This window comes from Brachionichthys hirsutus, chromosome 12 (genome assembly GCF_040956055.1).
Source record: "Brachionichthys hirsutus isolate HB-005 chromosome 12, CSIRO-AGI_Bhir_v1, whole genome shotgun sequence".
NCBI lineage: Eukaryota > Metazoa > Chordata > Actinopteri > Lophiiformes > Brachionichthyidae > Brachionichthys > Brachionichthys hirsutus.
The window spans coordinates 12,070,975-12,098,188 of record NC_090908.1 but is presented as its reverse complement, the minus strand read 5'-3'; the positions used below and the strand labels follow the sequence as shown (position 1 = coordinate 12,098,188).

Genomic DNA, 27,214 nt, shown 5'->3' with positions numbered 1-27,214 from the left:
TTCTGCCTGTTTGTGATTATTCCAGACGTGACCCGAGTTCACGATGATACAAACACGAGCAGCAGCTGGAAACTGTTTTATGATGGCTCTGTTTTAATGACGAGTCGGCGGAGGTGAGATCTCTGAATGCTGTCAAGTTGGAACGATGAAATGCCTACCCCGACACAATTGTCAGTAGCTCCTTTTTACATGCATCGTTGTTTTGTGGCACTGCATTTTAAAGATTAATTAAAAATGAAAGCTTACGCCTGTATCTCCTCCCTCGCCTTTGTTTTCTCCTCTTCATCCTCTTTTGTATCCCCTCATCATTGCCTCTTTTCTCTCTCTCTAGTTCTGCCTTAGTCTAATTTGACATTTTGTTTCGTCTTTCCCTTCTTCCTAATTGGTATTATCCTTTTGCTGAAGGCTTTTTTTTTTTTCACGGTGACAGCGTGTGACCCAAATTAACTCACTTTTTCTGCCATCAGGGCATCAATGACTGGCTAGCGTTAGCGACAAGCTTGGGTACTCTGTGAGAATCTGCTTGCGTGCGGTGAAAGTGTTTCATGAAAGTGGAGGGGATGTATAATATCTTAAATTGAATCTTTTCTGATCATAGTGTCGCATCAGCAGCCGTTTTCTATGCGCCTCTCAAGCTCGGCTGTCGCTAACCTTTTACCTGCCTAGAGGTTACTTTTGGGGTATTATCGTCTCCAGTGAACCGACCCCCACGCCTGACCCTCATTAGTCACTTAGGGCGTACCCAAGTCTATTGTCCTCAGTTCTTAGCCAGACTTTCCGCTGTGTTCTGTGGCTCCAACAGTCTTTCTGAACTTCAAATGATCGCTTTGAGTCTTCCTTCTGAGTCGTTTGGCTTGAGAAACATGACAGCGAGGTTAAAATCTGCCTCGAGTGATCCGGTCTGCTATTATTCCTGCTTAGTGCTTCTTATACTTTCATCCACGCAGGCCAGTGGAGCCTTGTTGGTCATGATTCCTCACATGTTTGACTCCTAATTCTTCCTCAGTAGACTCGCCGATGGGGCGGAGCGGGAGCACATTTCCATTTCCATTCCTTTATTTTAATATCGAGAGAATGAACGACTGCATGGTTTAATGTTCTCATCGTGGATCTGCAGTCTTACTGTACACTTCGGCCGTAAAACTTTGATGCCATCCGCAATTCCCCGCTGCCAACGCCCCGCCGCGCTGACACAGTCTCCGTTTTATGAGTACGAAGCAAGAAATGAGGACATGCATGGATTCAAAATTCATGAAGGATCACAAAACTATTGTTCGTTGTTGTATCCAGTCAGATCTTACTAAATCCACTTAGATTACACCACCACTTTAAATCCATTGTGCCAGACACAATGCAGCAGGGATGATAAAATTTTTTATAATTTATAATGATGTTCTGCAAAGCAACCATCAAAAGGATGTGTCGAAGCTCTTGCCTCTATCTGAGTCGGTTTTAAGGACGACTTTTGGCATATTTGTGGATTGTCTTTATAATCAATCCTTTTATATTTTTCTTAAAGGTAAAACCTTTAAGGTGAATTTAAACTCCTTGTTGTGCAGTGAGGAAACTCCTGTCTCCAAGTCGACGCAGCCTGGAATGTTTTACAGTGTACCTTTCGTAAAGACTTATCAAAGTGCTTTTTGCCGTCTTTATTCTCCCTCGCATTGTGTTTTGCTGAAAAGGAGCTTTGGAGGTAAAAATCCCGCTGGAAACAGCAGGGCTTTAGTCATACATTATTAAATTTGTCTCCAACCTTTGTAAAGGAATTAAAAGGAATGAAATGGAGCAATTCCTCAGCCGAGAGATTTACCTGAGATTTGTTGGTAATATTTGCTGTAAGAGCAAATCAAAGTTACAGGAATAATAGCGCCTGCTCAGCGACACCCAGGGGGGTGATCCACTGCTCCCAGATCAGTTTAGTAACACTTTGATAACACCAGAGGAAGATAAACTGATTGAGTATAGCAAGGGAATCGAGCCTTGAACGCTTTGAAGAGGCAACCAACAGAATTTGGAAAGGTATCATTTTTCAGGGCGCATTGTGCCTTTGGTGAATGAAGCCAGGTGATGTGCATCACCATGTAAAACCTTTAATGTCAGAAACAAATGGATACTGTATACCGATGGAACCCAAGCATGATCAAATAAAATGAGAATGTATTGTTTATTTCTGAAGAAGATTTTCAGGGTCGCATGTTCAGCCACAGAAGCATTTAGAAGCAGTCTAAGCTGCTCCCTGAGGAGGAACCCTAATCCTAATGGCCACTCCTGTGAGATACCAAAGCATCGAAAATTATATTTAGACCTAGAAAATAAAGCTTTAAAATGATAATTGTAACCGACCAAAAAGGTTTTCTCTTCCCGGCTGAGCTTGTGTGAAGTTGTACACTCCTCAGAAAACGGGATCTAGAATCCATCAAACAGCATTAATCACTAGTTGCAGCTGGACTAGACACGCCCATCCCTGTTCAATCCAATTAGAAGCATAAGCACGAGTAGGTCAAGAGCCATTCCAGAAGAGGTGCCGCTGATTAAACTCCATCAGTCTGGGAAAGATTAGCAAGGATTCGGAAGCTCTAGGACTCCGTAAGTCTACAGTGAGACTTGAAGCAGCGGTGAACCCACCCGGAAGAGGCCAACCTTCCAAAATTCCTCCAAGAGCATGGCAAAAGCTCATTCAGGAAGCAAATGGGTCTCGCTCCAGGATGCTTCAAAGACTTCAGAGATGGGGTGCGGAGCCCCCCCCCCCCCGACCGTGCGATAAGTGGACAGCCGCGCTACTCCAGCCAACAAAAAAGCATCCAAGGAAATGCAGGCCGGGCCGAGTTCCTGGATTCACCATTTTCAAGTGCAAATTACTCCGTCAGCAAGACGCTGATTGCAAACTTCAGAGTAAGGCCATGGTCGTGTTTGCCTCCATTTAAGCCTTTCACTTTGAACTGAGCGTGTGATTCCTGCGACGGAATATTGTATTCAGGTGCTAATCAGGGGCTGCGTATTAGCCATGGCGGTTCAGCTAATTGAGCTAATCCATTATTCACTTTAATCAGTAAATTTCATTACAATTAATAGTTAATTTTATTTCCATTGATAATTAATGACTCTTCGTTCTCTGACTTTCGTCACGGCAGATGCACGGATGAGAGAAACAGAACAACAGCGGGCCTGCAGAATCCGAGCCGCAGCCGTGTTAGCCTTCCTGTTTAGCAGTCGCTAGCAGGAACGCATCCATCACCGCTGGACAAAAGGGGCTTTTTTTGGGGGGGGGTCTGTGAAAACACGTAGGAGGGTTGTTTAGAGGAGACGTGCTCTGTAGGTGATGGGGCCGCGGACGAGTGAAGCATTTCTTGTTTTAGCTCTTTCCTTGAAAGGAGAACGCTCAGCGGATGCTGAACATTGCTCTCCGACACGCTGGGCGCGGCGCTCTGCATCTCATCAGCTCTGAGCATCTCGGTTTAAAGGCTGACACATGAAAGGACGGATCCTTTTCCTGACGCACGGAAGGAATTGCCTAATTTATATACAATATATATACCGTTTAAAGTCTGTGAGGAATTGCCGGTCTGGTTTGGCCGGCGCTGACCTCGGTTCGGGCTATTTACACCACATCAGTGCTGTCTATGAGGGTCTAATAGGGCGCCGTCTGATGATGAATGGCGGCCCGTGTTCAATGGGCTGACCCAGTAGGTGTGGGACACGCTGGGGAGTCCGGGGGAAGAGAAAGCTCACGTTCCAGCTCATTTACTGCAGCTTCAGGCTGCGTTCACACCCAACCAGTTTGGTAAGATTAAGCTGGAGTGTTGCCTTCGGCCGGATTGTTTGGGTCATTCTGAGCGTGGGAGAAATCTCTGGTGTGATTTCTTTGTGTTGTGAAGACTGTCATAGTGGACAATTGCACCCTTACACACACAGACACACACACACACACACACACACACGCTATTATTTTCCTGCTTTTAGCTCTATATTGTTATTTGATGACCACAGAGAGCAAATTATCCCAAACAGTGCAGTAAAATGCAGAATAAGAACACGGCTTCAATCAGTCTGAAGATTTCCTGTGCTGGGGAGGGGTGGGCGAGGTCGACCCGATTCTGATTGATTTCCTCTCAAATCTGAGCTTTTTTTGTTGTTGTTGTTGTTGTTGCCTCGGCTGATCGCAGCGGGAACAGAACAGAACCGAGCCCACCTTTTTACGAGGAGGATGCTGACGAACAACAGAAAATGTCACCGGCGTGACAATCCGCCCTTGAAATAATTAAAATAATGGTGCCAGCATCGTTTCCGTGGATTGTTGCCCGCGGTGACGGACGAGTGGCGACAGTCTGTCAGCTTCTCAGGCCGAGGGCAAGAAGGCAGGAAGGCATTCAATGAAGCGTCTTTCCATACATCTACTAAATACGCAAACCCCTGTCCAACTGGTATCCTTCATATTTCAACTTCAACCCCCCCCCCCACGCAAGGCCTTTCTAATGCATGCTGAAAAAGACCAAACGCTTTCTCCCTCCAATTATACTGATGTTTAGTTATTACCATTCCAGCTATAGTCCGGTGTGTCCATGCAGTCGCAGAATATCTTCCTGCTGCATCTGGGTGAGATTCAGGGGGGGGGGGGGGGGGGGGGATTTACAGCGTTTGATGCCTCGGGAACAATCCCAGCATCCGTATTTGGATTTGTCCACTGCTGCTGCTGACAGTTGAGGCACGATGATGCCACAGTGCGAGCGTTTTCCGTGCCAGGAAGCCCGCATCAATTCCGAGCCGACTGTTCACACAGTATAGTCGTATCAGCGGGAGTCAGATACGGGGCTGATTCTGATCCACGAGGATCAGATTCAGTGATTTGTGCCGTTCAGAGGAGGGAAAAGATCCGATTAGGTGAACGCAGCAATGCTTCATTTCATCCTGGTGCTGCGGAGCAATCAACAGGTGTGAAAGGGAGAGTCATCGCTCCGAAGTGGATCTTACCAACCAGAGCCCAGTGTGGTCGTAGAATTCCTGTTTTACCACACATAATCTATTTTTTTTATTATATATATATATAATATTCATCAAGAGACAGTTCTTCTTTTGAAAGAAGAGGGAGACGTGTGAATGTGTGAGAAAAATCAAAGTGCCCTAATGCGTTTTACAGAGAAACGCAGGCCGAATCGATGCGACCGAGCTGAAACGCTGCGCAGCTTCACATCAAACCGGCCGCTTGTTTAGAGTCTGTTTACAAAGCTGGAGCTCTGAAGGCCCGGCAAGCAGAGCGCTGCTTTCATTTCGTCCTGAGCTCAAAGGATAGTCGAACCGAATCTCTTGTAGCAATCAATGGGCCCCGATCAATCCCCTCGAAATGCTTTTATTTCAGGCGTAGCTTGGGCTAAACTTTAGCGTGTTGTAGTCCTTGAAAGCAGGACGCCGTGCTGATTCGTGAACTTGGTGTTGCGGCGAAACAGGAAATGCAAGAGCTTGTTCAACGCTTTCAAGGTTCACGGTTGTGATTTGATAGCATTTTGATTAGCATTAGCATTATCTCCTGGGAGTGCATTGATGTGTTTTCACAGGTACATTTAGCCAGTAAATGTCATTGATTGTTTATTAATCATTTTAGAGGGCGCTCTGCTATTAGCATTAGCATCGGTGATTGGATGTCTTTGGGCGCCGCCGAGTTTAGATTTCTGACGGAGGCTTATTCGTGGCTGTAAGAAGTCGTACTTGAACGCAGCCTTCAGCTAAGACTGTGTTGCGTTAGAATAGATAGACAACCTTATTAGCAGCTAGCATGGTTGCGTGTGTTTTTCGGCAACGCTGCTCGCAGTGAAGATGTTACACAAGATGAGAGACACAATTACTGTGTCTCCAAAAGTACAGGATAAAAACACACTAAAACAAGAGCAAACAGATTTACTGATGTGCAGCTTCTCGTCCGTCAAACCTTTTTCTTCTTCTAATTGACATGATTAAAAAAGGCATTTGGCCTGTTGGTCAATCCAGTTTGTGCGTCGCAGCGGTACGCGATGAAGTCCAAGCACACATGACCGGCGACATTAATATCAAGCGCAATGTGAGTGAAGTTATTGGATCAAAAGACCGGCAAATTAACAAAGAAGCATTTCCGATGGAAGCCATACAGTGGTGTAAATCAATCAGATGGCTGAGTTATCAGATTAGCAGTGAAAGCGGAGCGCGGGGGGGCACGGTGAGAGCAGCATGAAATTAGATTTCAGCGAGGCAGCAGCAGTGAAAGTGACTGACTTCAGTCAGAATATCTGGCAGAAATATACGAGCAGCGTTCACCTCATTGGAGATCTCTGAGGCTTTTTGCTTCACGGGCTGTTAGCCTCGAAAGGGAACAGAACTCTGATGATGATTGATGAAGAAAAAGGAAGGATGTTGGGGGGAAAAAGAAACTGATTCACATGTGAAAGTAATTATTTTATTTTATTTTTATTCCTGGTGTGTTGGTTTGTTTGAGATTCTCATGAGATCGCACTATAGCCAAACATCACTGTCGGTGTGATTAATAATTTAATGTGGAAAATAAGTTAAATAGTGAATACTATATATTTAGCACATTAAGCTAAAGTTCAACAGATTTTCTTTGCTTAACTTCATATATTTTCCTTTTAACTCATTCAGTGCCGTTCACGTCCAAAGACGTTTTTTTGAAACCCAACCAGCCGACATTGAAGTCTGACTCTCTTCAACGGCAAATAACTCCAGAACACACTTTCTTTTTCGAATGAAAGAAGACGCTTTGGTCTTTCATTAGGCATGTTCGGCGCGTGCATAGTCATAGTAAAGAATATATTGAAAAATCTGAGAAAATGCCCGAAAACTGGGGCATATAGTTGAGCTGAAAATCAATGAGTTAATTGGTTTAAAAAAAAAGGGAATTTAACTCCCATATTTGTCCATATTCATTTGAATGTTTGGCAAAATATGGAGCATGGAGCTACAGTCTCATATTTGAATAGTTCTATATTGTTAGCCCCACAGCATAATTGCCCAGTGTCGATAGGCATTGCCTAAGACTTACCGGTAGGCAATTATGCTATGAGGCTAACGATTGCCCTTATCACACAAATCCTACCGTGCCTTTGGAGCCTGTTCACGATTCTGTCACCTTTAACCAATTAGCCTGGTAGATGTTCTTTATCGGTGCTTCGGACACCTGATTGAAAGGCGTGGATGTAAAGTGGATGAGTTAGAACAACTGAATATGTTGTTGTTGTTGTTGTTATATCCTGTTGACATTTCCTGTCATGCCTTTAAAATCTCACAGAGTGAGAGTTTATTCCTCTTAATGATGATAGCAGCTGCATATGTTTTTGTTTTTTCTCCTGACAGATGGTTTCACACACTTATTCCATTACACAGGCTTAAAATAAATGAGACGACTTTGTTATTATTGCAAATAAAGTACTCCCAAGCTGTCTAATTCTTTATTAAAAACATTCGCTGCTAATTAGCTGCCATGATTCTAAGCAAACCATTTAGATTAGATAAACCTCATGAGGCTTTGACTATTTCTGTTCTCCTCTGCCCTCTCCTTTCCGCTTTGGTAGAGCAAAAAGGTCTTTATTTATCTTTTTATTTTAAATCACATATCCATATTGCGTTCGTCATTAGTCAGAGAAATGTGTAAATACTCGTGTAACCCAGGCAAATGTATTAATGTACTGATAAAGTTCATAATGTATGTTAAAAGTTTAAAAAGAGATTTAAAAAATAATGTTATATTAATATGGGTAATATCTCTGGGCATCGGGAGTCTAACCCTGGAAGGGCAGACGGGCCATCGCGCCGCCATCTTGGGACACCTTTGGAGTTTCCTCTTCATGGGAATTTGGGCTACGCACTGAATCATTAAATCAGGTAACTCTTAATTTCCGGTTTGCTCATAGAGTGAAGCGGCCATAAAGTTGATAAGTTAATTTAACTTTCAGTTTGATCATTTTCCTTATTTTATGAGTGTAAAATGTGTAATTCAAGGTACGTAGGACTTAAGATACAGTAAATAAAATAAAGTAGTTGACTTTTATTAGGCTTCAGCACCACATAAAAGAACCTGGGGAGCCCTTACCTCATACAGTAGGTAAATGTGGAATGATCTTATGAAAATAATCTTCCTTTATCCTGTTGTCTTGTGTTAATTACAGATATTGACACGCTGTAAATGAATTCAGTTTCTAATGCCTGCATTTGTAAAGTGAATTGCTTTCACATCCAAAGGCTAAACAAACAGTATTGAATTCTCTTTATTATGTCAGGAGTCATTAATTTTCTGCCAGCTTTATATTGAACATGTTATCAGAGACCTGGCAAGCGACTCGTAGCGAAGACAGAATGAGCCAATTTAATCCTGTCGTTTGGCAGAAGGAGTCAGACTTCACTGCCCAATGAATTCTTGTCTGATGAGGAATCTCTACATTTGTTGGGTTTCATTCTCCCGTGGCGTTCGCACCTGTACCTGAATTTTATCTGCGCCGCCTCCAATAGCAGTCTGCGATGCAGAACTGTAAAGTGTGTTGGATAATTTTCTGCTGTCAGACCAGGAAGCTCATTGTCTGTTAATGTGTTTTGCATCCAAGTCTCCTTTCAGTGATAAACAACCTTTCATTTCTGCTCCGCTTCCATGCAATAATTCTATTCACAAGTAGAGAAAGGTTAACGCCAACATTTCAAGAATATTAACACAACGAATTCGTTTTTCATGACATGAAGCCGCTTGTTGTAAAATCGATCGAAACAAATTTCGATCGATCAGGAGTGGTCTTTCTGTTCGGTACTGGATTCCACGACGCCCCGCCGACTTCAAAGCATGAAAGGTTTCTCTCTGAGCCGCACCATCTCTTATGTTTATTTCTCTCTGGGAGCAGATATTAATGCTGACTGTTATGATCGCTGTCCTGTGCAAAGCAATTTGCTGCAGGCCTGGAGATAGCCGAAATAAACACGGAGACTGTTTGTCTTTCTATATGCGTCTGTTGTGTTCGGGGAAGGATAAATCTGTTAGGACGGCGTGGGGCAGACGTGTCCCACAGGAAGCTCCTCTTTAGTCACAAAGCAGACGAGAGGATGGCAGCTCCACCGTCGTCCAGAGTGTCGGGCATCAGAAATGCTAACAGCTGACTTCACCTGCTGTGAAGAATTACAAATAATGAGGCGGAAGCGTGTTCTTTATCTTCATTGTTTGAGAGACTTTAATATCTCAAGAGAACACACGAGAGTCTGCACTATAATATGCACATCAAGTCGAATGTGTTTCTGCATTTCATTTAGTTTTGACCCCACAGGGATATCCAGACCCTGCCGGAGCTCATGGCTGCTGAGAGCCGAGAGCAGCCGAAGCCTTTTTGCTGCCAAAGACTCGGCGTTAGATCAAGCACATGGCTGCCGGCGGGCAGGCTCGGGCTCAACCTGTGGTTAATGAGCTCCAGGAGCAGGTGGAGGCCGTCATCCAGAGGTGAGTCGTTTTCTTAAATGAAAATGCGCCTCATTCCGCCGAGCTGATGGAGCTACTTGCTCTTGATGGCAGAAAAGTGATGTGTTACAGGGATTGTTAACGTCCACGGCGCCGTCTCTGCTCCTAATGGCCGTCCTTCGCGTGTGAAGATGGTCGGACCTATTCTTGCTCCGTTGGACGGTTGATTGCCGGGCTGGGAGGTGACGGTTCCCACTTTCCCCTCTGCTTCTGGCAGATATAGGAAGTGGCAGAATGGTCTTTTTCCAGAGTCGGGATTGATGCCACGACGCGTTCAGGCCGTCAGCGTGTCTTTGCACTGCCTCATTAGTCGCCATGGGGAGCGTTTAATGTATTTCAACTTGTGAAAAGGCCGTTTTGGTTGCCGGTTGTCATCCGTGCGGCACCAGTGTCTCGCCCGACACAAATGGGAGCCCTTGAGCATCCCACAAACTCGCTCCGTCCTGGCCCGTCATGGCGCGCCGATGAAGCTGGTGCTTTGTTCTGGCATTTATAATTGCAATCGTGTAGAAACTCACATTCAGCAGCTTGGCCCGCTGCCTGGACTGTCCACCTTTGGCAGGCACAGATCAGAGGGCAGATAAACGGCACGATGCAGCTCGGTCTCCGTCGCTCCTCTTCATCGACTCCCTTCCTCCAAGTCTGGCAAAAAAAAAAAAAAAAAACGAGCTGACCCTGGAGATTCACAGCCTGATTGCGACTTGGAGAAACGGTCATTTAATTCTGTGTGGAGACCTGTGTTGGAGTGTTTTGATTTGGGCGGCAGAATACAAGGAAACACCGTGAAGTTGTGATGAGCCGTGGGCGCAGTCGTATTACTGACGGACTGAAACACTCATTCTCCTTTTTATTGGAGAGAAGAGCGAAAATTACAACTTTTAATGGGATAAAATGACAGAAAGGAACTTTCTTTCTTTTTTTTTATTTATCTTTAACAGATTTTCATCGCATGCTTCAATTTCTCTTTCAATTTCTCTTTACCGGTATTCAAGATTTCATTTGACTTCTTTATATCTATTCTTCCATCCTTTCTTTTCTCAGCAACACGTCAAATATCTTGATCTTTTACCGCATTGTAGCACAATTGGCATGTTCAAAATTCGCGTTGAACTGGGTTTGAGTCCCAGAGATCAGCCGGTCCAGTCGAGTAGACTAGAGGAGGTGAGTTCAGTGTAAGTAGAAATCTCATCGCTTTCTGATGACGCCATCATCTCCTTGCGAAAGCGGTTTTTGGACCAGTTGGAGGAGAAAAAAAAAACTTTCTGATGAGGCACCGCTCAAAGAAAGCTGAAGATAGATGGTGGAAGAAGCTGCTGCTCGGAGCAACTTGTAATTCTGTAAGTGGAAGTTAAAAAGCTTCTGAGCCTTTCTAAAGTTTGGGCTCCCGTACGCACCAGATTGCGCTTTGGGACGAGGCGTAGAGGACATCTTGCACACATTAATTTGAGCTACAGACACATCGTGATAAAATCCAGCTATTATCATCATGAGCGTAATTGTTTTGTTGCTCGTACTGTACAGTGACACATGGAAGCGTGGGACGGGGAGGACGATTGATTGCTCTGTCCTTGATCCTGACATTGTTTTGTTTTTACACTTCTCAAATGAATTAAGACTATTTCTTACCCCCCCAAAGTACTCTCTGCATTTACTTCCTTTCAAATAAGTCCTGGTGAATCTTTGTCAATATTAATGAACTTAAGTTCCGACCTTGGATCCGACCGAGAGACTCTTGGGACTCGAGCATATGGAGCGGCTCCGAGTCCAGCAGCAGGCCGGCGATCTGCCCCGCCAGGCGGGGGGATGGGTGGGAACAGACGATTCATCGTGTCCGGTGATTTGTGGTTTCCACTTTGGTGCTTCCATCACGACCCGACAGCCAGAATCGACTGACAGCCAGTCGAGTATAAATACCAGTAATTGATAGCGATTACAATCACCTGATTACAGAGCGAACGGCCGAGACCCCGAATGGGCGACGCCTCCTTCAGTTCTTCACTGCGAGCAGAAACCCTGAAATTAAGGCCAAGCGTTTTTCTCCTCTTTACGTTCGGTTATGTGTTAACATCTAGCAGAATACCAAAATAAATAATTAACTGCATTTATTACAGTCATTAAAAGATTTACTTACTCAAGCCAATGTATGTTCAGGAAATTGAAGGAGCTACTTAATCATCAAAGCTTCAGAGAACACTGTCGGACCCTCTTCATACGTCTCTGCGTCGACGGAGGTGAAATAATAATAATGCGAGTCGCTTAAATTAATTATCGGCTTTTTATTACACTTGGAGTCTGAAGCGGCTTTCAACGGCTTCCTGTGTGACAGGAAGTAGCCCGCAGCGGTTAAGATGCTGCACGGAGCCTCGCTGTCGCTGGACTTATCAAGATGCTTCCCCAGAACGCTCTTTCTCAGTGACGGATTACAACGCAGCCCGTCGTCGATAACGCGAGGGTTCACGCCGTCCCGCGCGGGAACACGGGCCGAGGGCGCCGGTTGTTCAGCAAATAGAAACGCAGGCTTTCGATGCGTTTGAGCAGATAAAATGGAGGCAGCGGTTTCTATGGCGCATTATTCTTCAGCAGGCAATTTATCAAGAGAAGGATGCGGGCTCGGCCCCCGTGCTGTAATGGCGGTTAAACGTCCATTAGTCCTCAAGATGTCTGCTGCTTCTTCGTTCCTCGCTGCACAGCCGCTCGGAAGAAAGGGCGCGCTGCATTTATGGACTGCGCCTCACCTGGTGGGTGGCGTCTGATCATTAAATCCTTATTAGCTGTTCCAGCATAACATGTCCTCAAAAAAACTACACGGGTTTGCTTGAGATCAGGTTTATATATATATTCATTATCTCCAATCTAATAAAGATAATACAAAGAAATACTGATCGCATGCTGCCGATCAATAAATCGGTCTCCATGGCGCCGGAGGCCCAGCGCTCCACCCAGTATCGATGCCAGTGATACTGGTCCATTACACATTTCTAAAATAAACTTTTGTTAAAAATTACATCATGGAGTCTCTCTCTCGAGTTCTGGATATTTGGTCCAGTTATTGATTTAAAAAAAGAAAACTAAAACCTTTAAGCACATATATTTTAACTTTTTCAGGACTCGGCAAACTGCTGAGAAAGAATTTTCCCTTCTTATTCAGGGCAACTGGGAGCACTGGGGTTCACATCCGTTTGGCCTAGAGGTTAGCAGACTGCTCGGACGAAGTTCTCTGCAAATTCTTTGGCTCGGTAACGGTCGCTATGGTGACCAATTCAGGGCAGAATTTAAGTGTCGATTATACACTTTCTTCAATTTCGATAATAAAAGTGACTCTGAGGCCGAACAGTTTTATTCAGACAGGACGCCCGCTAAAGGTGACGTTAGCCGTTAGTGTGTTACGTAATCGAAAGAAGAAACGGGAAGGATGCAGAGAAGAGGAGGAAAAATACCGGCGTTGCCGTGTTTGACGTGTCGCTAAAACAAAAAATATTAGCGTCGAAGTCGGCGCTGAATGAGTGGAGGTCGCTGGGTTCGCACGTTAGCTCGCTTGCTAGCATGAATCAGGACTAAAACGATGCTCTGCTGTTCCCGGTAAATCGGTGTGAACGTGCCACATGGCTCCACGCCTGAAAAACCGCGAAGCTTCGGCGGTATATTATGGGATGCCTGAGCAATAAAATCCTGAAGGTGTTGTTTTCGATACACGGGAAAATAAATACACTTGTTGTTTCTATTAAACTGATATGGAGACGCTGTGTTGAGGTGATGTAGTGTGGGCCCCCAGACATGGGGGGGGGGGGGGGGGCAGACAGCAGACATCTTCCCCAGGACCCCGCCGGGACCGAATGGATCGTATTGTATGTTTATCACTTACCAAAAGACAAACTGAGCTGAGTGCCGACGGCAGCAGGGGAGGGAAGCTGCCGCCGCAGCCCGCGTGCTAATATGCTAGCCACACCACGCGGCCTCTGACATAAACCGGGTCACCGCTCAGACCCAGAGCCCCCCCCCACCCCCCCTTCGTGGTGAGGGACCCTCTATAATGCATGGACGTTCTAATGGCTGCTCCACGTGCGTGTCTAACATTGATATGCAGGCGGCCGCTTGTCATCCGCCACCCTGCAGCCATCGTAGATTCTCACTCATGTGACATTAACGCGTTCAGACGGCTGCTTAAGTACTCCCCCCCCCCCCCCCCCCCACACACACACACCCCCCCTGTTCACTCATTCAAGCATAACAGAGGAGGAATCCATCCATCCAATCGAGCCGATGTGACATCCTACAACGGGAAGAGTTGGCGGAGTAAATAAGTGGAGGAGAGGAAGCAAGCCGACAGGTGGATGGATGAAAGGAGGAGGCGGAGGATGCCGAAGGGGGGCTGGGAGGATGGAAGAGGGGGGAGGGGCTTCTTTGCATGAATGCAATCAGTCAGGAGGACAACTGACTGGTGAGGTGATGAATAGTATTCAGGGAAATTACGAGCATGCGTGGAGCGGCTTAAAGCTCCCCACCGCAACCATCCGGCTCCTGTCCGCGCTCACGCCTCGCCATCAACCGCAGGAGCCAGAGCTCCTCCCCCTGGTGGCTGTGGGTACTGCACCACCGCGGCCTGCGGGAGCTGTGTGTGAAATATGTGAGCCTTTGTCAGTGGGTGAGTCCTGCATGCGAGGATGAGGAGGAGATAAAACGGAGCCGAGTCTGCCTGGATGGATCCGCAAGGCCAAATGTGATGAGGAGGAGGAGGAGGAGGAGGAGGAGGAGGACATCCAACGTGTAAAACAGCTAGACAGGTGAAGTTAAAGCTATAGCAATCAAAAATAAAATGCAGCAAACTTCAAATCAGTTTCATGAAACGAGCTCTCTGCGCCAGACCTCGCCAGCACGCATGTTGCCTTCGCTAAAGCGGTTAAACTATTTAAATGGGCCGTAAAGCGATAAGTTGGCACCGTAAAGACGTTAAAGCGGGTGAAACGCGTGCTCTCCATCTGGTCCTCCCAGTCGGGAGCCAGATGGATCGATCGTAAATGATTTCTGACTCTGGGGCTCTGAAGTGATTACATATCTGCTACGATGAGAGGGTGAGCGTTGTGTTCCTGAGGTCCGTCTGCTGGGTCGATGCTTCCACGCCCACGCCCATATAAAGATGTCATTTCCTGTCTCGTATCTACGACTGTCGTCCCACATTAAAGGCTAAATGCCCCCGAAATAACTTTTTTCAAAAATGCATCTTGTGTCTGTCAAAAAGGATGAGGAAGAGAAAGACGAGAAAAATGGGGGGGAAGGAAAGAATCATTTACGGTTCAGTGAAATAAAAGTTATTCTCATTTCTAAACATGAAGTGAGCGTGGTTTCGTTTTTAGGTGGGTGGAGGGATGGAGAGATGGATAAATGGAGAGATGAATAGAGAGTGATGGGTGGTGGATGGAGAGATGAATAGAGAGGGATGGGTGGTGGATGGAGAGATGCGTAGATGGATGGATGGTGGATGGAGAGATGCGTAGATGGAGAGATGCGTAGATGGATGGAGAGATGAATAGAGAGGGATGGGTGGTGGATGGAGAGATGCGTAGATGGAGAGATGCGTAGATGGATGGAGAGATGAATAGAGAGGGATGGGTGGTGGATGGAGAGATGCGTAGAGAGGGATGGGTGGTGGATGGAGAGATGAATAGAGAGGGATGGGTGGTGGATGGAGAGATGCGTAGATGGATGGAGAGATGAATAGAGAGGGATGGGTGGTGGATGGAGAGATGCGTAGAGAGGGATGGGTGGTGGATGGAGAGATGAATAGAGAGGGATGGGTGGTGGATGGAGAGATGAATAGAGAGGGATGGGTGGTGGATGGAGAGATGCGTAGATGGATGGAGGGTGGATGGAGAGATGCGTAGATGGATGGAGGGTGGAAGATGGATGGATGTAATTAAACTGGAAGTCGTTTTGTTTTTCAGACATAAATCACGCCTCCCTCCATCCACATCCGTCAGTTCTCCGCTGAACTGTCCCTCATTTTCCTGTCACCTGTCACACCCAATTACACACCTGTTCTCACTTCCTGTGTCCCCCCCCACCCCTCTGTCATGTGACTCCGCTCGTCCTCACCGGCGCTGCAGTCATGTAACCGGCTCAGCCGGGTTCTGCAGGTTCATCCTGGCGGCTTTGTCGGGTTTTACTTTCGTGCTTGAGTTCCTGTTCCTATTTCTGTCTTCTGTTTGTACAAGAAATCACTCGAGGCCTGCTTCCTGGATTCAGCGACTCGCCGTCAAACAGCTTTTGTTTCAATTGTGTTGTTAGTATTTTTTTGGGGGGGGGGGGGTAAGACAGACTCTGTGAACAGTTTTGAAGAAGTGTCTCCGGTTTTGGCAGTTGAGAAAATCCATAAACACATAAACACAGCACGCCTCGGAATCAGGCGGCGTCTGCAACCGCTGGAGTCAGACAAATGTTTACCGCCAGATGAGAAGATGAGAGCTACCTGCGAGGGGGGGGGGGGGGGGGCGTTCAGGCTCGATTGGTGCATGAGAACATCGTATGTATACGGAGAACGCCCCCCCCCCCCCGGTGTGGGAGGATTTATCTCACTAGCACTGGGGAGGCTGGGTTTGTGGGTGACTCACAATGTGCTCGGGTTCTATCAGCGACGCTCTCATCTCTGCAGCTTTCCCAGAAGCTTTGGGGGATTTCTGGGTACCTGATGATGCAAAAGCCCCGGCAGACAGAAATGGCAGCTGTGAAAATCCCCACTGGGAGGCCGTCTTGTGAAGTGTGTGTAGGTGTGTGTCGATTCTATCCTCCTCTTTTTTTATATATATAGCGATGGCTGGACTGAGAGAAGAAGCTCCGATTGTGATGGGCTTGTTTCCCGCTGTTTGCTCACGCCATCATTGTGTTTCCTTTCCAGCAGGATTTATGTTCCATTTGTCATCCTGAAATATTCCTGGACGCAATTATTCCCACGTGAGCGCAAATTTTTTTTTTGCCAAGCTGGTGGTATAAAATGTCCTCTCCCCAATCCCGTCCTGCAGTCGTACTGTATTGGCAGTGATGTGAATGGGTTCACATCCACCTGCATCAATGCTAATTACTGTTCTGGGTGCTGCTCTGTCGCGCTTCACGGCTCAGTCGATGCAATTAGCTGACTTAACCGGACAGACTCACTTGGGATAGAGCAGTAATTGTGTTAGGACGGACACAGTATCGCGGCACTTCATCAAACTGTGGCGAAACAGAATCAATAGGCCTCGTGTACGTGAGAATGACATTTTATTTTTTGTGAAGTCAGCACAAGTTAAATATGTAAAAAATAGAGTTTAAATATTAACTGTATTTTACACACACAAAAAAAAAACATATTACACATTAAAATATTTCTCTAACAATCACCAAAGTGAATCCTGTGGAGGAATTCAAATTAGTTTCCCTAATCTTGACCAGCGAAAAGGTTATAATTTGCTCTTGTGTGAAGTTCAACCCTTCATCCACAAGAGGGCAGCAGCGGCTCCGAACACTGGACCAGGAAGACGGTCTACTCTGAAAGTACAGGATGTCACGCACTTTCAGTATAAAAGCCAGACAGAACTAACAGTTTTAGCAACTCTCGTACCATAATCCGCGAGGCTACTAGCATTGTGTAGTAAAACATAAATGTACATTGATATTAATTTAAGTCGTGAAATATGTGTCTCGCGTCGCTTTAGCTTTACAGCTTTTATTTTGACAAGTCGAAACCCCGGAAGACGTTAGCTTCACGCTAACCTGACGAGCGTGGGAGTGACGGCTCTGTTTTCAGGAAGACTTCTGCGAAACAATCCGAACCGGGACGTCCCGTGAGAGAACGCACGGCGGAAGCGTCTCCTGGATGTTCACAGTAAAACAAGCCTTTCATTTACGCACGTTTAGAACATTACGGCAGTTTACGTAAATCTACCTTTTATCGGACACCTTTACGTTAGCTTTTTAACGTGGGTTGCTTTTAGCACATTCGTCGTAGCGAGATTAATGTTGTTATAAATGTAACAACATTAATCATTGACTTGTTGCGCAGTTTATTTTGGGGGAATGCGCTTCCGCGTGTTTTGGTGAAAACACGCACTTCCGGTAGGAGCTGTCATTCCCGAGCTCCTCTCCTCTCCTCTCCTCGCAGGAATGGCCGTGTTTAAGGACTGTTGTGTGTTTCTGGAGCTGAAAAAAGTTCCCTACAAGGAGAAGCAGAAGTTGTTCTCAGCGATAAGAAACAACGGAGGCGAAATATGTCTTGTGGTCAGCCCCAAGGTGAGAGAGTGCGCATGCGCGTCAGAATGTGCTGCTTTCCTCTTTACATTTTTTGGGTTTTATGTTTTGTCGTTAAAATAAAATAAATATTTCCATCTAGATGTATTTAAGTTGTCGTTTAATTTTTGTGACGACGGCGTTGGCGGCGGCCGTCCTCTCCAAGCCGTCGTGCTTCCTCCTCTCTGATCTTCCCGTTGATCCATTGATCCATTGATCCATTGATCCTCCTTCCCACAGTGCTCTCTGATAGTGACCGCCGACGTGTCCGGCTTGAGCCCCGGCCGGCTGCGTCACATCCAGAAGCACCGAACGCCCGTGGTCGGCGTGGATTACATCCACAGCTGCGTGGAGAGAGGCGTCCTCCTGCCTGTGGATCAATACCAGCTCGACCCCGCCCCCCCCGCCTCGACCTCCGTCCTATCCGTCCCAAGCGGAGGTAATATCCCCGCTAGCGGTAGCTGCAGTTCACGCTGTCGACCTTTTACTGCCCCTTCGAACACTGAATATGTGCAAAAAACCCGATAAATCCGCTTCTGTTCCCGACGGGGGCTTATTGATCCCTGTTATTATGGTCTGGATCAGATCTCAGTGATAAAGTCAGCCAGTTTAGCAGCATAGTTTACGTCCAGCGAAGCTGCTGTTTGCTCACCAGGTGCAGCGGATCAGCTAAACTCGCACCTGCAGACAGTTCTCGGGGGTTAACTCTTCGCTCGCGCCCGTCCGTGCACGTTTAGTTCCAAATGCAAAAAAAGGGTTTTGTCGTTTCACGCTCCCGTCTTCTGTTTCGTGCATCGCAAGCGCCCGAGGAAACGCGGAGCCAGGTCCGGTCCGGAGGGCCAGCCGGGCCCGCGGAGTCGGCCGGAGTGACTCGGAAGACTCCGGACAAGGAGAGAAACCTCTTGGGCCGGTTCAGGTGAGACGCGGCCGTCCTCGCCGTTCGCCTGGACCCGAGCGGGCGACCTCTGATTGGTCAAACGCCGATCTCCGATTCATAATCGATCCTGAACTTTTCCTTCTTTCCTAGAACGTACAGCGAAGACGATTCCGACCTCCCGTCGTATCCGGATGATTTTCAGGTGGCCAAGTACTCGGTCTTTGAAGCGGTAAGGCCTCCGTTTACTACTACTACTACTACTACTAGTACTACTGCTATCCCGGTTGTACTGCTGCTGTGAGTAACTCGTCTTCCTCACCAGAAGCAGGAGAACTTGTCTGTTCTGGAGCTGCAGAGCTTCAAAGGGGACAAGAAGTGGCTGTTCCGCGTGGTGCGGCACGAGAAGGTACGCCGTCTGTCCACGCCGTCTGTCCGCGCCGTCTCCGTCCCGAATGGAACCCGAGAGACAGAATCAAACGCGTCTCCGTTTCCTGCCCGCAGGGCTCGGCGGACGAGATTTACTTCCTGTCCGGCTCCGAGGACGCTCTGGAGGTGTACAAGGCCCTGACGGAGAGACTGACGGCGGCCGGCCTGAGTCCGTGTCCCAGCGTCCCCCCGTCGGTCTGGGACCTGGCCTCCGCCCCCCTACGGCAGGTCAGTGTCCGTCTCCAGCGGGCGGACGCGGTACGGGGGGAAGGAGGACAAGATGGGAGGAAAGGGAGGAAGCGACTTCCTGTTTCATTTCAGCCCGTTTTTAAAACGAGGCGAGACTGAGGATCGACTGAAAACGGCGTCCTGTCCATCGTCGTGACAACGCGCTTTATTTCAGCTTGACAACGCTTGATGAAAGCGTGCGTCCCATCCACGGCGCCGATTGGCTAGTCATCCGTTTCCCCGGCGGCGGCCGCGCTCCGATCGATCGATCGATCGACCGACTCGCGGCTTGCTCCTCCAGCCGACTCCGGACTGGATTAGAATCGGCTACGGCGGATCGATCGGGCCGGTCGCTTTAACGCCTCGCCTCGTGTCGCCGGCAGCTGCTGCACGAGGAGAAGCTGAACGCCGGCAGCGTCTCCCGGGAAGTGGGCGTTCTGGTGTCGCTGCTGTGGACCGAGGCCCTGAGCCGCCTCGTCGACAGCCTCCGCGTTCCAGTGGAGAGGCTGAGCCTCAACGATGTAAGAGCCGTGGCGTCAAACAGCCCCCCCCCACCCCCACCCCCCCTCACCCTGTGTGTGTGTGTGTGCGTGCAGGTGACCAGGGCGGAGGGCTTGTTGATGCGGGCTCAGAAGAAGATGAAGCAGCAGAATCCCGCCGAGGCGGCGTCCTGCCTGGATGAGGTTTACTCCTTGCTGCCTCTCCGAGCGCACCCGGGACCCAGCGCCCGCCTCCTGTCTCAGCTGCTGGACCTCTGTCAGGTAGAACCGGCCCACCTGTAACCCGACACCCTCCTCGGTGGATCAGTTCTGTTCCGGTTCAGATCGTTTCTACAGTCCAGACCCAAACGGCGTGGGAGAAGAAGAATGAATCGTTTGTCTTCCTCTGGCAGACATTAGCTTTGAGCCTGTCCCGGTTCTGGGCCGGGTTCACACGGAACCGGTTCTACTGATCCCGATGGCAAATAAAAGAATGTCCTGGAAGCGTTTCGGTGTCTTTTCCTTCCTCTTCCTCGCAAAAAAGACTTAACCCACGTTCTCTCTCTCTCTCTCTCTCTCCCCGCGTCGCCACCAGCTGATCAGAGACGTTCTGAACGTGAGCGAGATGACGCTGAGAAGCCCCGCCCCCTCCTGCGTGGGGCAGTACCGCGCTCTGCGGTGCAGCATCGAGGTCGTTCCTCCCGGCAGCTCGGAGTTTCAGGGCGTGGCCGATCGGCTGAGGAGCAGGTAGCGAACCGCGCCTCCGTCTGACCCGCCGGCGTTATCGCCGACTGTTTCCGTCTTTGCAGCGAGACGCGCGTCCTGCAGGTGCTGCGCGTCTGCAGAGGGGTGGAGCTTCAGACCTTCAGCGGCCACCTGGGCAACATCAAGTCCCTCCTCCACTCCTCCAGTCCCAGCAACTTCGTGGGGCTCCTGTCTCGGTAGGACGCCTGTCGGGGGGGGTTGGGGGTGTCTCCGGGGACGACGCTTAAGTCCTTCCTCGCCGTCCCTTCAGCGGTCTGCTGCTGCCGCGCGTCGGAGTGGAGCATCATGGGATAGAGAGGACGGACGTCGGCCATCTTGGGAGCGGGATCTACTTCACCGACGACGTAGCGTGAGTGTGAAATGCGAAGCTGACGGCTGCAGCCGCCCCCCCCCGCTGTCCTCGGTGGCGTTTAACCCGGCTGGCCCCTCCCTCGCCTCCACAGCGCCAGCCTGAAGTACTCCCAGCCCAGCGTGGCGGACGGCTCCCGGCTGCTGCTGGTGTGCGACGTGGCCCTGGGACGGTGTCGGGACTTCCACCGGAGAGCCGTCGAGCTGACCCGGGCTCCCGAGGGCCACCACAGCGCCCGCGGGGTCGGCTGCACCCCCGCCCGCCCCTCCCAGTTTCAGGTAGGAGCGCGAACGCGGAAAGACAAAGACCCTAAAAGCGTGACGTCCGCGCCCGTCGCAGGACGACGAGTACGCGGTGTACAGCGCCGACCAGGTGAAGCTCAGGTACGTGGTCCGGTTCAGCGTGGGGGGCGACCAGCTGAAGGCGTTTAACCCCGACATCGTCACCGCGCCTGAGCCGCGCCCCCCCTCCTGCGAGCAAGGTGAGCGCCGGCGTCGGAACCTCCCAACGGGGTCGGGCCGTTTCAATAAAGTAGCTCCTGCGCGCAGAGCTGGAGCCGGAGGAGGACGGCGTCGACGTGGAGGCGGACCCTCTGGATGGCGTGAAGGCCGGACTGCTGGACGGCGCCGGGCAGCAGCTCCCCCTGCAGGCCGTCCACGTGAGGTGCAAACTGAAAGACCTCCTCGCTCAGGTGGGAGGACAAACCAGCGGGCGGGTTGTCGGTTTGACGTCGGAGGCGCCGGCCGTTCGCCACGCCGTCGTTTGCGTCTGATCTGTCCTCTCTCTCTCTCTCTCTCTCTCTCCTCCGGCGGCGTGCAGGTCGTCATTTTCCAAAAATACACCAACCGGAGCTCCGCCCACATCGAGGCAAAGTACGTCTTCCCGTTGTCCGATTCTGCAGCAGTGTGTGCGTTCGAAGCGTTCATCAACGGGAAGCACGTGGTTGGAGAGGTAGTGTGTGTGTGTGTGTGCGTGCGTGTGTGTGTGTGCGCTTCTGGATTATTTACTGAATCACTGGAATTTATCGTTTCGTGTTTTCTTGGATCGCAGGTGAAGGAAAAAGAGGCGGCCCGCAAAGAGTACAAGCGGGCGATCGAGGAGGGCCACGGAGCGTACCTGATGGACCAGGAGGCCCCCGTAAGTCCGGCTAACGAGGGGGGGGGGGGCGTTTTCGTTCTGCGGCCGGCGCATCCAAAGGTTTCCTCTTTGCTCGCCGCAGGACGTGTTCGCCATCAGCGTGGGCAACCTGCCGCCGGCCGCCGCCGTCCTCATCAAGGTGACCTTCCTGTCGGAGCTGGTCGTCAGGGACGGGAGCATCCTGTTCTCCCTCCCCGGGAGGGTGGCCCCATGGCAGGAGAGCGCGGCGCTCAACCAGACCACGCAGGTGAGGGAGGCCCCCGGGTGTCCTCGCTCGCCCGTTTAAGATCTGCCGTTCATTGATCGTGAGTGAGATGACTTCTGCGTTGTTGTTGTTTTTTATCTCTCCTCAGGTCACCGTGCAGAAAGTGTGTGTGACGGAGTCGGCAGACCCGAGGTGAGACACGCCCGTTTCGAAGCAGGCGTGTCCTTCCTGTGCGCGCTCTTCCCACGTTGACGTGTCGTGTCCTGCGTCCTCAGAGAGTTCTCGCTGGACGCGTCGGTCTGGATGCCGTACGCCATCAGCAGCCTGGACTGCGTCACTCACAGAGTGAAGACGAAGGTCGGCGTGAAGACGACGCTGCGGCGGTTTGACCCGGCCCACTCTGGGGGGGACGGAACGTAAACCGGATCGTTTTGTGTGTGACCCGTAGAAAACGGACCTGAAGGCGGTGCTGAGCGTCCTCCCGGGCCAGGCCATGGGTCCGGACGGTTTCCAGCTGTCCATCGCTCTGTCTGAGGTCCACCTGCCCCGGATGTGGGTGGAGAAGCACCCATCAAAGGACAGCCAGGTCCGCCTCCACGCGGGCCGTCTCCCCCTCTCTCTCACCCTCTCTCTCACCCTCTCTCTCGCCCTCTCTCACTCGCCCCTCCAGGCCTGCATGTTGGTGTTCTACCCCAAATTCGATGTCGCCGCCGGTCCGGCCTCCGGGGAAGTCGTCCTGTTGCTGGACACGTCCGAGTCCATGAAGGGGGAGTCTCTCCGCGCGGCCCAGAGGATCGCTCTGCAGGTCCTCAGAACCCTGGACCAGAACCTCAGACTGAACGTCGTTTTGTTCGGCTCAGGTCGGTTCCGTTTGCTTCCCGTTCGCCCCGCACCGGGAGTGTGTGTTCTCGACCCGGTTACCTGTCCGTCCGTCTTCCAGATCACAAGGAGGCGTTCCTGACCTCGCAGCCGCTCCGCGACGCTCATCAGGCGTCCCGGAACTTCATCAGGGTGAGTCGAGACCGGAACGCTCATCCGGTTCTCCTGCGTGGGTTCTAAACCGCCGCCTGCCTGCTCTGTGCGTCCCGTCAGCGCCTGTCTCCAGTGGGGGGCAGCACTGAGCTGTGGCGGCCCCTGAGGGCCCTGAGCCTGCTGCCGCCGTCGCACGGCGTCCGGAACCTGCTGCTGCTGTCGGACGGCCACATCCAGAACGCGGCGCTCGCCGTGCAGCTGGTCAGAGACGGCGCCCGGCACAGCCGCCTCTTCACCTGCGGCCTCAGGTGTGAGACGCCTCCGATGGGCGCCGTGGGTCACACGCCGGTAGATCTCCTGCTCATGTTGTTTCGGCTCGTGTTTAACGTTGAGCAGCGCCACGGCCAATCGGCACATGCTGAGAACCCTGGCCCAGGCTGGGGGCGGAGCCTTTGAATTCTTCGACGCAAAAACCAAACACAACTGGGCGGAGCAGGTGAGGCGGGACGAGCGGGACCGACCGTCCGTCTCTCCGCTTCCTGCCTCACGCGGGCGTCTCGCTGCAGGTGGCGTCTCAGGTGAAGCGCATGGCGTCCCCCTGCTGCAGTTCGGTGTCGGTGAAGTGGCAGCAGTTCAGCCAACAGGCCCCGCCCCCGGTCCAAGCCCCCAAGCAGCTCCCCGCCCTGTTCAGCGACTGCCACGCCCTCGTCTACGGCTTCGTCCCACACTGCACTCAGGTACGCCTCTTCCAAGGCGCTTCCTCTTCCTCTTCCTCTTCCTCTTCCTCTTCCCTGACCGGGAATGTCTTCCCAGGCGACGCTCCACGGGAACCTGAGCGGGCAGGAGCTCCAGACGATGGTGTCGACCAGCGAGCTGCAGAAGACCAGCGGCACGGTAGGAGCGCGCGGCCGCTAGCCGCTAGCCGCGGCGGCCCGTCTACCTGCCCAGGTGACGACGCGGACGTTTCTGCTTCTGTGTTCAGCTTCTTCACAAGTTCACAGCGAAGGCGCTCATCAGGGACTACGAGGACGGATGCCTGGACGCGGACGCGGCCGAGCACGAGGTGCGTCCCCCGTCCCCCGTCCCCCGTCCCGGCTCCGGGTCCTTCACCGTGCCTTTCTGCTTCTCCAGGGGAAGAAGGCGGAGCTTAAGGACTTCGTCATCGCGCTGAGCAAAGAGTTCTCCGTCCTGTCTCGCTTCACCAGCTTCGTGGCCGTGGAGGAAAGAGTCAGTCCGAGCGGCTCCCGGGATCCCGACGCGTCCGTCGCGTCGCCTCTGAGCCGTCTCTCCTTCCTCCTATCAGGATTCAGGAGAAGCGTCCGTCGTCACGGAAATCCCCGGGTTGATTCTGGAGGAAGACGTGGACTTCCTGCCTTACATCAGCTGGACTCAGCCTGAAGAGGAAGACGAGGACGAAGACGAGGACGAAGAGGAGGACGAAGAGGAGCACGAGTACGGGTTATGCTTGGCTAGTTGTGGCTTGATGGTAAACACTATAAAGTATCATCGGGGGGCCGGGGGGGGGGGGCAGTCAACAACCGTCTGTCGTATAAATCGTGAGCCCTGCTGTCTCTCGCAGGAAGACGAGGACGAAGACGAGGACGAAGACGAGGACGAAGACGAGGACGAAGACGTGGACGGTTTTGGCTTATTTGATTCGGACTCTGCTGAGGAAACGCCGGAAGCTTTAGATTATCCATCCAAGGTCAGTCCCCTCGGCATTAGAACAGAACCGCACCCGCCGGGCCGACGCCGTTCCCATGGCGACCAGGAAGCCCACCCTTCTTAGCTCATTCAGTGCCGGCTGTTTTCGCCTCTATTTCAAGGCCCACAGAAAGTTCTGTTCTACAACGAAAACAAACAGGGAACGTACCAAATGAGAGATTCTCTCCTTTCATCAGGAAGAGAAAACGACTTCCTTCCTTTGTTGGCCCTTGAAGAGAGGCAGAATTACACTTCAAACCTAATCGACGTCTTTTGGCAGTGAATGAGTTAAGTTAGATTCTCACACTTTTTATTTCTTCGTTGTAGTTCCCGTCTTTCCCACCCGAGGAGCGTTTGGACCTCTCGTCTCCTGCAGCGAAGACCGTTGAGAAGAGAGGAGCGTCTGGAGCGGCCCTTCCGTGTCCCCCCCCAATGGTGCCGATGTTTTCTGCTCCTTATCCCTTATGTTACGTCCCGCCCTCCCCGAATTTCCGCCTGCCTCTTCAGACTTTCCTCCCCCCACGGCCGCAAAAGACAATTTCTGCTGGTCCACCTCCTCTTCATCTTCACCCAGGAATGTTGATGGATCAGGGTCCGTTGGAGTTCCCCCGACTAACGGACGGTTCCTCAAACCGGCGGTCACCCGGACGGCGTGAGGGCGTCAGAGCCTTACATTTCGGTGAACCGGCGTCTCGGCAGGCTGAAGTCGCAGAGCGCTTCGCCGCTGGCCCGTTTGTTGCTCCAGGGTCACTCTGGGGAAACGGAGCTCCGTTTGCGGGTCGGCAGCAGGAGCAAGAAAAGTTCTTGGGTTTTGGCTTCAGTTCCTCTGGAGGGATGACCAAAGTCGGCCAAAAGAGGTCTCTTGAAGTCCGTCCTCCAGAGCGACAAGGACCTCCGAGTCCCGCTCGGCTCCACGGGGTCTGGGCAGGTGGTCCGTCCGTTCGTACGGCGGATGAATCGGGCTGGGGGGAACCTGCAGCCGCTAAATATGAAGGTCTTGTGCAAAGAAGGAAGCAAGTGCCAGCAGGAAAATCGTACGTGACCGACCCGCGTAATAACGTCAATCACGTTTCACGGGACGGGATCGTTCCCGGAGCGCGGTCTTCGTGTTTCAGTCCTGGAGAAGGAAAACTCAGATGGGCGGAGATCTTCCCGCTGCAGCATCCAGTAAGACGTGGAACGTTAAAATATTTAGTGAGTTAACAAGAGAAAACCTAAATAAATGTTGAATGTGTCTCCGTGTTGCAGGACGGCTATTGGGAGTTGAGCCCCCGACTGGGGAAGCTCATCGGCTTCGACGTGGACTTCTTCGCCAACGTGTTCCTGAGAAACAAAGGCATCCGCTCTTTAGGTGAGGAAGGGGTTAAATAAATCTGCCGAACGGACCCGCCGGAGCGTCGACTAAACTGTAAAAAAAAAAAAAAAAACACAATCTGAAAAGACGAGACTCGTTGCCTCAGAAGAGGCACGGGCCCTCCTCCAGCGTGTAGAACTACAAACATGGCGGCCAGCGGGTCACTTCTCCTCCGCGTCCCGCAGGCGTCCGGGCCCACGCCGACATCCTGCGGCTGGTGGCCACGCTGCTGGTGCTGCAGCTGATGAGGACGGAGACGCTGGAGGAAGGACGGCTGCTCCGAACCCTCTTCCGCCTGGACGAGCCGTCCCAGCCGAGGTCCGTCCCCCCCCGTCCCCCCCGTCCCCCGAAGCGTCCTCCGGCCCGGTTGCGCTGAATTAAACCGCCGCTCTTTCCCGCAGGCCCGGCCGCTGGGAGGCGGTGAAGAAGGCCGTGGGCTGGGCCCGCTGGGCCGACCACCAGTACCCCTGCATCTACAGCCGGTTGGAGTTCGGCTCCAGCTGGGAGTCGTCCACCCGCCAGCTGCTGGGCCTGGAGGGGCCGCCTCCGTGCTCGCCTCTGATTGGTCTGAAGCTGAGGACCACCGGCCTTTTCTAGCAGCCCGGGTTTTTTTTGCTTTTTCGTCGTGTGGAGAATTTCTTCTTTTTGCATCATTTGCACGTCTCCGCCTTTTAATCTCGGGCGGAAACCGGAACCGACCGGATCCCCGAGCAGCCCAAGCTTTGTCGGCGCCGGTTTTTAATCTTTGCATAGTCATAGTAAAGAATATTCTGTGGGGGGGGGGGGGTTGGAATATCGGGCTAAACGATTCCCGCTAGCGGAAGCGTTGGTGCCGCTTCACTCTGTCTGCTAATAAAAACGTTTCTCCATCACGTTCCGCGTCGTCTTTATGGTCTTCGCTCCCTGCAGGTTCGGGAATGTAAAAGCGTTGCTTGGAGACCGGCAAACAGCCTGTCCGTCCCGTTGCCATGGTGTTAGCATCCTCATTAA

At 51.1% G+C, this 27,214-nt stretch overlaps 1 protein-coding gene across 1 annotated transcript; it reads left to right on the top strand.

Annotated features, from left to right (window-relative positions):
• The first annotated feature begins 17,221 nt into the window (after nucleotides 1–17,221).
• Nucleotides 17,222–26,990, top strand: parp4 (poly (ADP-ribose) polymerase family, member 4). Its single transcript, XM_068746098.1, has 34 exons — nucleotides 17,222–17,327; nucleotides 17,604–17,731; nucleotides 17,969–18,167; nucleotides 18,530–18,644; nucleotides 18,756–18,834; nucleotides 18,931–19,011; nucleotides 19,107–19,259; nucleotides 19,643–20,020; nucleotides 20,334–20,485; nucleotides 20,548–20,679; nucleotides 20,754–20,852; nucleotides 20,947–21,130; nucleotides 21,192–21,333; nucleotides 21,401–21,543; nucleotides 21,672–21,803; nucleotides 21,903–21,989; nucleotides 22,072–22,236; nucleotides 22,343–22,386; nucleotides 22,470–22,551; nucleotides 22,643–22,780; nucleotides 22,865–23,054; nucleotides 23,135–23,205; nucleotides 23,287–23,474; nucleotides 23,563–23,662; nucleotides 23,733–23,903; nucleotides 23,980–24,060; nucleotides 24,149–24,229; nucleotides 24,298–24,393; nucleotides 24,470–24,652; nucleotides 24,746–24,871; nucleotides 25,198–26,037; nucleotides 26,119–26,221; nucleotides 26,410–26,542; nucleotides 26,626–26,990. Exons 2-34 carry the CDS (start codon nucleotides 17,606–17,608, stop codon nucleotides 26,819–26,821), a joined length of 5,190 nt encoding a protein of 1,729 aa, XP_068602199.1. The 5' UTR covers nucleotides 17,222–17,327; nucleotides 17,604–17,605; the 3' UTR covers nucleotides 26,822–26,990.
• The last annotated feature ends 224 nt before the right edge of the window (nucleotides 26,991–27,214 follow it).